Below are 11,296 nucleotides of genomic sequence, written 5' to 3'. Positions count from 1 at the left end.
TTGAAGGGGCTCTGAATACTTTCCGTACCCACTGTATGTCTGCACTGAAGGAGCTGCTTTTAATCTCATTGTACATGTGTATAGTGACAATAAAAGGCATTCTATTCTATTACATACTAAAAACTACAGTCATTGTAGGCGTGACTTCTTCATACAGTATAATATTTAAGGAGAAGAAACCACAGAAAACATTTCATTTTAGTAGTTTTGCAGAACGTACGTTTACTAAGTACGACGGTATGGCATTAAACGCAGCACAAAAGTGTTGTCCTCGTTTCAAAAATGTATTTTATTTTCTTTTTTTACATATCATTTTCCGTGTTTATGTTGTTTTTCCTGGTGCTCTTTAGTGTTCTCGATATTTAAAAAAGTAGTTTAAAACGCTTTGCATCAAAACAAACGGTAATATTCCCAAATAAAAAGCCACAGATGCCCACCCAATCCATGCGCCGCATCGGCCAGTTCATTATTTAAAAAATAACCGTAAATACGAATAGTGTGCAAAACATACATGTGTAGAATAAAATAATCCAGTAAATAAATTATATTTTCTACGACTAAAAAAAAATAACAAGGATAATAAATTGGTCCATCATAGGTAGTTTTAATAACATTGGATTTGACGTATTACATTTTCAAACGCCACTTAAAAGTTTCAAGCCAAACAGGAAGAGACAGACGAGCCAACTGTTTACGTCTCGAGCACGATACCGTAAACCCGCCTTACTTGTATCTGATTGGTTAATATGACTGCAGCTCCAAGTTCAGCTAAAGCAGAGTACGGTGTTTGGAAGACAATTGAAACAATTTACAATTTTTATATATTCAATAACATTTGCTAGGCGTAGTCTTATCTGATTGGTCTGTGTGGAAGCCACTTACAATCCTAAACCAAAGAAAGACGCGAGGTGGAGAATAACTCTTTACACATCTAACGATAGGAAACGCCAATCATAAAAGTAATAGGGGTTGTTATTGTTATATAAGCAGGTGTGTTGGCGTCATGGTTCAACGGTGAAATGCAAGAAATAGTAAAATAGGCTGAAAGTCAATTGCTTTTACACAACTAACGTGTCGTTATCTTGTATCGTGATAATTATTAACAGGAGCGGGGAAGATTAAAGTCACATTCTAAAATAAGCAAGGATCCTATTCGCCAAAGCTTTCTTTTATTCCGCGAACTCCCCCGACTTACGTCACATCTAGAAACAAGCGAAAACTGCGGGCCATAGAGAGGTTCTTTAAGGGTAAAGGGTTGAGAAGAACTCGAACATGTCTGTGGACGTCGGTCTGCTGCTTACCTGGTTATTGGGAGGCGCGATTATTGCTGCACTCGCAGTTTTAATTATTCCTTCACTGGCCTCTTATGTGCACAAATGGCGAGTACTTTGGCCAGTCACAGCTCCCGGTCCAACTTTTCCTATCGTAGGCAATGCACTCCAGTTTAAAAGTGGCGGAGGAGGTAAAAGAATTGTTGTCTTTGTAGGGTTTACGCTCTAAATTAGTTCTAAATTACGATTGCATGTAGCTGTTTCATAAATAAAAGAAAGTTGTAGTTTTAAATAGCGCCTATTTTATATGTGTTACTACAATGCTAAATTATTTTTATGTTTACTAGCACATTTTTAAATGTTCAGAAATATTACTAGCTAGAATTTCTTCTGTCATTGCCACTATTCTTCCTTAATATTAAAACTAAAAGTGTTTCAATAGATTATAAAGGTGTTTGCACAGCCATTCATATTTATGCATACAACTATTGAAGTTTTTCTAACAATATTAGTTTATATTATTATATTTTTCTTTTGCAGAATTTTTTAACCAGATTATTCAGTATACTAATGAATTCAGGGATGCACCTTTGCTCAGAATCTGGGTTGGAGTACTACCATTTGTTGTGTTGTATCATCCTGAAAATGTCGAGGTAGGCATCTTTCTTTGGTGCTTTGTAAACAGTATAATTTGGCATGTCTTTTTGGAAGCACATTTGAGAATATATAGCTTTCTCTGAGTTCATTACTGTAATCAAGAAGTATTGTGCCTTTTTAAAATTCATTGGGAAAATGTTTTGATCATTTTTAGCTTGCTGATAGAATATACAGTATGTTGGAGACTTACATTTTTTTCAGTTGAATCATTAATCTCTACTATTTAAACTAGCACTCAAGCCCATTTATTAACCTACCTTGTAAACTCTTTCACACATTAAACCAGGTAAATGTCTACTCATGCCAGGAATTTATTCAGATTCATTAGGTCACACTTAATGCAACAACTTTTTAATTGCCCAGGCTGATCACATTCACATCATTTCAAGTAAAGAGATGGGATAATAGAACTGCAAAGGTAAGTTAGCTGGTGAGCAGCCACTTACTGTCAAACCATTTGCATACTTCAACTCATTCCTCTGAGTCATTTATCATTACTTACTATACAATCTTATCTTATACAAGATCCTTGCTTTGCTTGACCTAGGAATTTTGCAGCAGGTTCACAAATAGAGATGTTAAATTCACAGGAGTCATACTAGGCTCCGAAGGTGAAAGTTGCAAGGGTTCCTTATTCCAGTACTATAATGGCAGATTCCTGGGAGAGACTGCCTGTCTGAAAGAGAACTTTGGTTATAACTCAGAGAAGAATGAAGTGCCTGCCTAATTTATAAAGGGGATCTTCTACTTTGCAATGAGACAATTGTATGAAAAGCAATGTGGAGGTACATAGAGGATATCACATGAGAAGAGAGATGGATGAAACTTATTTGCACAAAATTCTTAGCAAAAGATTTGAATTTAATCCACGATCAAATTATGCTCTGTATACAAGGGTAAGCAAAGAGCTAGGAGCACTAGCCTAAAGAGTTATTTTATTGTGCTGATTTTGTATGTGGCAATATGTTAAAGAAACATTTCATACCAGGAAGGATATTTGAAGAAGTCACTGTGATTCAATGTCAAAACAGTTGACACATGGTGATTGTCAAATACTGAAGAAAATCAAGATCTAATTTAATCAGATCACGTGGCACCACAGCAGCAGCAAGCCAGCAGCTGATCAAGCAAAGAGGAGGTAAAAAAAAAAAAACTATTTGTTTCCTATTGTATCACCATTTAAGAGGGGGTTTTGGAGGAGCGACTGCATCTCCTTGGGGTGCGTTCAGCCCCCCTCTTCACAACATGAGCGGCAGAGATGCGAAGTGTCTGGCGAGAAAAGCAAGCAGGGGGAACCCCCTAGTAGTCAATAAATAAATATGCCATGAAAAGAAGGTGTCTGTGTGGAGGTTAAACAGAAAATAAATATTCCTTTAAAAATGAGGTTAAAACACAGGAAGCTGTCTTTAAAAACCCGGAGCCCCGGTGCTATCCTTTAAAACCTGGCCATCTCCTTGACTTAATCCAGAACGGGTCCTTGCAGCCAAAGAGGCGTCAGTCAGGCAGTTCTGCTCACCTCTAGTGTTGCTCCTAGGCTCTTGCCCTTCTAGCCTTCTCTGGCTCCAGGCAGGACACCCCATTGTGCCTCCGACTCCCACTGCCAGGCTTGCGTCCCAGTGGTCCATGGCACTACCTGCAGAACGTCTCTCTCAGCCTCTCCTTCCTCTGCAGCCGTACTGCCTCTCTGGCGGCGAGTTGCTACAAAAGAGCAGCTTTGCAGCCACTCCAGCTACCCAGGTCACTCAGCTAGAGTGGCCATCAGCCACCGAGCACCATTGACGCACTCCGAGGGACTTCCTCTCGGCCGTTTGCCTTCTCCACCTTCCTTGCAGTCACTTGCACCAGATCTCTGCCTACTGCCTTCCCTCTCTTCATCTTTTAAATTCATTTTGTTTTCTCTAGATCTTATTCTTCTCCTCGCTGTGCCTTTTTCCTTCTCCCAGCCGTGCCGGCTTATTCTTATAAGACTCTCTGGGGGCAGCGTCTCGATCGCGTACTGCAGGAAGTCGATGAAGAAATTGGGAAAGACCACACCTTCACGTGCAAGTGTGTCTTGCCCCAATTATTCTACCAACTCCCTGTGGCCGTGTGAGCGTGCATCCACAGAGAATGAGCTGGCCAATTGATTATCGGGGTGCCACCATCAAGAGAGACATGGAGAGAGCAAACCTGATGAACAACTTCTTTAACAGATTTGACATCCTAACCCACTCTCAGCTCAGAGTACTGCACCCTCCACCCATCCTTCTGCTGATACTAGCATAGGAGATAGTTTCCCCCCACCCACAATTACAGCAGTCCAGGTAAGCAGAGAGCTGAGGAGACTTCGTGCCAGCAAAGCAGTGGGTCCAGATGGAGTATCGCCATGACTGCTGAAGGCCTGTGCATTGGAACTGGGGAGTCCTCTAAAGCATATTTTCAACCTGAGCCTGGAACAGGGGAGAGTCCCGAGGCTTTGGAAAACATCTTGCATCACCCCAGTCCCAAAGTTATCATGTCCTGGAGAGCCGAATGACTTCAGGCCTGTCGCCCTGACGTCACATGTGATGAAGACCATGGAGCGGCTGCTGCTTCACCACCTGAGGCCACAGATTCGCCATGCCCTCGACCCTCTGTAGTTCGCAAACCAGGAGAAGGTGGGAGCGGAGGATGCCATCATCTATATGCTACACCGATCACTCTCCCACGTGGACAGAGCCAGTGGTGCTGTAAGAATTATGTTTCTGGACTTCTCTAGCACCTTCAACACCATCCAACCTCTGCTCCTCAGGGACAAGCTGATAGAGATGAGAGTAGATTCATACCTGGTGGCATGGATCGTGGACTATCTTACAGACAGACTTCAGTATGTGCGTCTCGGGAACTGCAGGTCTGACATTGTGGTCAGCAGCACAGGAGCGCCGCAGGGGACTGTACTTTCTCCGGTCCTGGTTAGCCTATATACATCGGACTTCCAATACAACTCGGAGTCCTGCCAAGTGTAAAAGTTCGCTGACGACACTGCTATCGTGGGCTGCACCAGGAGTGGGCAGGAGGAGGAGTATAGGGACCTAATCAAGGACTTTTTTAAATGGTGCGACTCATACCACCTACACCTGAACACCAGCAAAACCAAGGAGTTGGTGGTGAATTTTAGGAGGCCCAGGCCCCTCATGGACCCCATGATCATCAGAGGTGACTGTGTGCAGAGGGTGCAGACCTATAAATACCTGGGAGTGCAGCTGGATGATAAATTGGACTGGACTGCCAATACTGATGCTCTGTGTAAGAAAGGACAGAGCCGACTATACTTCCTTAGAAGGCTGGCATCCTTCAACATCTGCAGTAAGATGGTGGTGTGCTGGGGAGGCAGCATAAAGAAGAGAGATGCCTCACGCCTGGACAAACTGGTGAGGAAGGCAGGCTCTATTGTAGGCACGGAGCTGGATACTTTGACATCCGTGGCAGAGCGATGGGCGCTGAGCAGGTTCCTGTCAGTCATGGAGAATCCACTGCATCCACTAAACAGTATCATCTCCAGACAGAGGAGCAGCTTCAGCGACAGACTGCTGTCTCTTTCCTGCTCCATTGACAGACTTAGGAGATCGTTCCTCCCCCACACTATCCGACTTCAATTCCACCCAGGGGGGTAAACGTTAACATTATTCAAAGTTATTGACTGTCTGTATACCTGCATTGTTATCACTCTTTAATTTAATATATTCTTTATCAGTATGCTGCTGCTGGAGTATGTGAATTTCCCCTTGGGATTAATAAATCTAAAGTTTCTATCTAACTATCTTTCTATCTGTTACTTATAAATACTATGCTTTTTAGGTAATGCCGTCAAGGTGGCTGTGATATTGTCTTCTGCACCCTGATTACCTTTTTGTAAAGCTGTTTAATATAACGTAACTATTTCTTCTGTTGACTTATTACCAGCAGTGAATTTTATTGTTCTGTTTGCACAACCAAACAATCCCTGCCTAGGCAGCTGAAATCCTAGTTCTTGCCCTTCTGAATTGCTGTTCAACTCGTACCAGTCAGTAGATGCTCTCTTTCTGTGTAGCTGTCCTAACCCATTTAAGTGCCAACTGAATTGTATCTTTGTGGTCCACTTGTGTTTCACAGGTAATGGCTGCTCTTATTGTTATTACTAGCAAAATACCCGCGCTTCGCAGCGGAGAAGTAGTGTGTTAAAGAGGTTATGAAAAAAAAAAAAGGAAACATTTTAAAAATAACGTAACATGATTGTCAATGTAATTGTGTTGTCATTGTTATGAGTGTTGCTGTCTTTTATATATATATAATATACACACACACACACATAAACATATATATACATATACATATATATATACATATCTACATATACACATATCTACATATACATACGTATATACACATATACACATCCACATAAACATATATATACATATACAAATTTACATATCTACATATATATATATATATATAAATATACTGTATGTATACATATGTACTTATTGGCTCCTGTATTTAGGATATGGCAGGTTGGATAATGGACGGATGGACATCTGTATGCATAGCCGTATTTGCCCGTTTTCGTTTTTTTTCTTTGTTCAGTAATATTTCAGTAAACCCGGAGCTTGTCAGTTCATCCTGGTACTGACACCACTGTGTGACCCTGAGGAAGTCACTTCACCTGCCTGTGCTGCAAAAAACAAAAGTAATGTAACAAATTGTACCTCAGATGTTGTAAGTTGGTGGAATAAAGGCATAAGTAAAATAGATAAATATGTATTATACACATAGGAACTATTCATTTATTTTCAGTTAAGTCATCTGCAGCAAACTTTTATAAATGAGGGTTTCTCCTTTTTAGATAGTGCAAACTGTTTCTTCTTCATTGACGTTTTGTCTTGGAGAGCTTTTTTCATTTCATTGAAAATGAAAGCAGCAGCTGCCAAAATATGTAGCTTTCTTATTAATTTTTCAACATTGTGTAAAATAAATGTATAAAGTAACATAAAAGGTTTAAATACTGGTTATCCTTTTACACTAAAATATTACTAAAGAGATACAAAAAAAGTAAAATGGATATGTTCTTTTTCTTTAAGGAGATTAAATATTACTGAAGAAAGAAAAAAAAAATTAAACAGCCAAATGGGGCTATGCATACGAACTTAAAAGGTTTAAATAAAACAGAAATATATATTTTATTTTTACTTGCTCAACTTGTGAAGGGTGTATCCTGTAGCAAAGCCCTAACTTTTTTCGTGAAAGCCCGTTTCAGTAAATAAGTCTTAAAAACAGGTGTAAAGATATTGACAATAAGCTACGCAAACCCAGGAAAACATGGAATCGTTTAAATCAAGTATCATTACATCTTCCTTTCTTAAAGAGAAGTAAGGCAGTACTTATAAGCTTACATATTTATATATACTGCGGTGGGTTGGCACCCTGCCCAGGATTGTTTCCTGCCTTGTGCCCTGTGTTGGCTGGGATTGGCTCCAGCAGACCCCCGTGACCCTGTGTTCGGATTCAGCGGGTTGGAAAATGGATGGATGGATATTTATATATAGACATACATATATATATATATATATATATCCGAAGCCGTGCAAGCACACTCTTGAGAATGCAACGTATAGTTGTACAGAAGAAAAGCAATCTTGCCTCAAATGAATGGCAACCTTTTGTAGGTCTATGAAGTTAATTTAAACTTTAGGTTTACACGGTGCTTTCTTTCCGAAGTACCTGCACTCATGAATATGTCTGTATGTGTCAGTCGGTCAAATCCACGCGCTTCGCACCGGCGAAGTACCGCTTTTAAATTTTTATTAAGAAGAAAATAAAACGTTTTTAAATTGAGGGAAAATATACTAATAACAGTTTGTTAAGGATCTGTTTTTTTGTGAAGCTGCCTTTACTCGAGTGATCACTTCGACCTGACTTGGTGGCCAAGCATAAGCGTTACCTGGTAGGTAACCACCCATACAATCAGATTGTGAATCAGACTACGAATGCCGTGAATGTAATTACACACTCACTGCACTTGCTTACGGTAATCGAACCTCGGACGTCAGCGCTAGAGGGGCTTAGCAGCGGTGAAGTATTGCTTTTAAATTTTAATTAAGAACAAAAGAAAACCTCAGAGGTTCGATTCCCGAAAGGGAGTGAAGTGAGTGTCCGGTTACCTACTAGGTAACGCTTATGGTTGGACAGCAAGTGACGTAACATCAGCCACGGTGCCTTCAGTTGTGAGAAGCAGATCATAGAATGATTGAAAATAGTTTTGCATTTACCTTTTTAGTAAAAGGCGAGCTTTTAAGCCTGAGAAATCACCCCGTAAATGCACACATTTAATTGCACGTGTTAATATGTATGGTTACACAGTATTAAAAGACAGTGAAGAACGTGATTTACCTTTGTTCCCGCGTTTGATAAAAGGCGAGCTTTTAAGCCTGAGAAATCACCCCGTAAATGCACACATTTAATTGCACGTGTTATTATGTGAATTTCCCATTGGGATTAATAAAGTATCTATCTATCTATCTATCTATCTATCTATCTATCTATCTATCTATCTATCTATCTATCTATCTATCTATCTATCTATCTATCTATCTATCTATCTATCTATCTATCTATCTATCTATCTATCTATCTATCTATCTATCTATCTATCTATCTATCTATCTATCTATCTATCTATCTATCTATCTAATAGGTATGCTTACACAGTATTAAAAGGCACTCAAAAATTAACGTCATTTACCATCAGCCACGGTGCCTTCAGTTGTGCGAAGCAGATCATAGAATGATTGAAAATAGTTTTGCATTTACCTTTTTAGTAAAAGGCGAGCTTTTAAGCCTGAGAAATCACCCCGTAAATGCACACGTTTAATTGCACATGTGTTAATATGTATGGTTACACAGTATTAAAAGACAGTGAACAACGTCAGTTACCTTTGTTCCCGCGTTTGATAAAAGGCGAGCTTTTAAGCCTGAGAAATCACCCCGTAAATGCACACGTTTAATTGCACGTGTTAATATGTATGCTTACACAGTATTAAAAGGCACTCAAAAATTAACGCCATTTACCATCAGCCACGGTGCCTTCAGTTGTGCGAAGCAGATCATAGAATGATTGAAAATAGTTTTGCATTTACCTTTTTAGTAAAAGGCGAGCTTTTAAGCCTGAGAAATCACCCCGTAAATGCACACGTTTAATTGCACGTGTTAATATGTATGCTTACACAGTGTTAAAAGACAGTCAAAAATTAATGTCATTTACCTTCGTTCCCGCGTTTGACTCGTGCTGTAAATCTCTTCCTTGTTTTTAGTTCACATGATTACGTAGGAGGCGTGATGACGCGATACGTGACTCCGCCTCCTCCATTAGAGTATATGGACAAAAAATATGTTCCAGTTATGACCATTACGCGTAGAATTTCGAAATGAAACCTGCCTAACTTTTGTAAGTAAGCTGTAAGGAATGAGCCTGCCAAATTTCAGCCTTCCACCTACACGGGAAGTTTGAGAATTAGTGATGAGTCAGTCAGTCAGTCAGTCAGTGAGTCAGTGAGGGCTTTGCCTTTTATTAATATGTATAGATTATAAAATAAAACATGCATTTGATTTGAGTCTGTAACAGCCGGTGTAAACTTACACATTATATATACACTTCACATCAACATCCATCCATTTTCCAACCCGCTGAATCCGAACACAGGGTCACAGGGGGTCTGCTGGAGCCAATCCCAGCCAACACAGGGCAGAAGGCAGGAACCAATCCCGGGCAGGGTGCCAACCCACCGCAGGACAAACACAAACACACCCACCCACACACCAAGCATACAGTAGGGCCAATTTAGAATCGCCAATCCACCTAACCAGCATGTCTTTGGACTGTGGGAGGAAACCGGAGTGCCCAGAGGAAACCAACGCAGACACAGGGAGAACATGCAAACTCCACGCAGGGAGGACCCAGGAAGCGAACCCAGGTCCCCAGGTCTCCCAACTGCGAGGCAGCAGCGCTACCCACCGTGCCGCCCTCATGTCAACATTTTGCCAATTATTAGTAGAACATGAAAAAAGTTTCTGTTTTAGTTATGTGTTCAACATTTCTTGCTTCACATTTCCTGTCATCCTACATTTATCCAGATCGTTGTAGAAATGGAACACACATGGAATGTATGTATTCCAAATAACAATATATTATTTACCCTATACAATTCAAGGCGCCTCACACCCAGATAAACAGACTTGAGCTGCTACGTGGAGAATGGGATAGCAGACTGCTTGTGCTGATTGACACATTTGCAAAACAAAAGACGCTGATGAAGATGTGCAACAGAATTTAAGGTGGCCCGGCATTACGACTTTCTTTGTAGGCTTCAGGGATTCTAGTGTTAATGGTGACCGTTGTTTTAAGAAAGTTTATTTGGCTTTGATTCTGGCATATATGTATTGAAAGTGATACTCCTTTCTATTTTTCTTTGTAATAGTATTTTTTGTCCCTCTATGTAGGACTCTACTTTTTTCTTTGATTTCGATTGATTTTTGAAAGTACTCAAGAACTTAACATAAGCAATTTTGTAATCCAGTATGCTTCTAAGAAAACAGATTGGCATTGTACCCTGCCAGTGTCCCCTTCATAAAGGTGGTTTGTGATCAGAGAAGACCTCAATTAAGGTTATATTTTTTAATCCTACATTGACTATGAAAGAGTAATAGTAATAGTGGACTGTTATTTGTGAATACAGAAAGATGGAATATAAGGTAATGGTAAATGTCAATGTGTAAAGTTGTATTAATTAAAGCATAAGACAAAAAAATCTTGAATAGTTACATAGTGATAATAAGGGTAGATGTCTTACTTTCATGAAGCATTTGCAGTAGTTTCCCAGACAAGTCCTTTTCTATGGCAGTGACAGAAGGGCCCTGTTACTCATTTAGGTACTTTTTGAATATAGTACCTCTCTACAAGACCCTCTCAGCATTCTGCATAAGTTATCAAAATAATCTACATCCTGTACAAACCCACTTAATTCAGTTTAGAGTTGTCTTAATATTGGAAGACAGAAACAAAATAATACTATGTAAAAACATCTGTCATGCAGACTTGACGAACAGATCCATTATACAGTATATTCATGCAATGAGTGTGCTAAATAGGTTGTAGACTTTTAATTTTCCCATGTTAATTTTTTATAATGTTTAGTAGTATTAATAGTGCCTTTTTTAACAAAAACTGCACCTAATTTAATTTAGAGTGTTTTAAAAAAAGACAGACACGAACAGTTCATCTGATTATATGTTCACCTGCTGCCTAAATAACTATTTTTTTTTCTTTTGGTATGATCAATGTCTAAATATATAATTTGAGGTTACTTTGCAATTTA

The 11,296-nt window shown here is 39.6% G+C and overlaps 1 protein-coding gene across 1 annotated transcript in view; it reads left to right on the top strand.

Moving 5' to 3' along the window:
• The first annotated feature begins 1,011 nt into the window (after positions 1-1,011).
• LOC114651960 (cytochrome P450 4V2) overlaps positions 1,012-11,296 on the top strand; it is an 83,986-nt gene continuing 73,701 nt past the window's right edge. The window contains exons 1-2 of the mRNA XM_028802088.2: positions 1,012-1,462; positions 1,812-1,924. Of these exons, the coding sequence (XP_028657921.2) occupies positions 1,273-1,462; positions 1,812-1,924 (303 nt within the window). The 5' untranslated portion in view covers positions 1,012-1,272. The remainder of the gene's footprint in view (positions 1,463-1,811; positions 1,925-11,296) is intronic.

Source organism: Erpetoichthys calabaricus, chromosome 5 (genome assembly GCF_900747795.2).
Source record: "Erpetoichthys calabaricus chromosome 5, fErpCal1.3, whole genome shotgun sequence".
NCBI classification, from domain to species: Eukaryota; Metazoa; Chordata; class Cladistia; order Polypteriformes; family Polypteridae; genus Erpetoichthys; species Erpetoichthys calabaricus.
The sequence above is the reverse complement of the archived record's forward strand: the minus strand, read 5'-3'. Positions and strand labels throughout refer to the sequence as shown.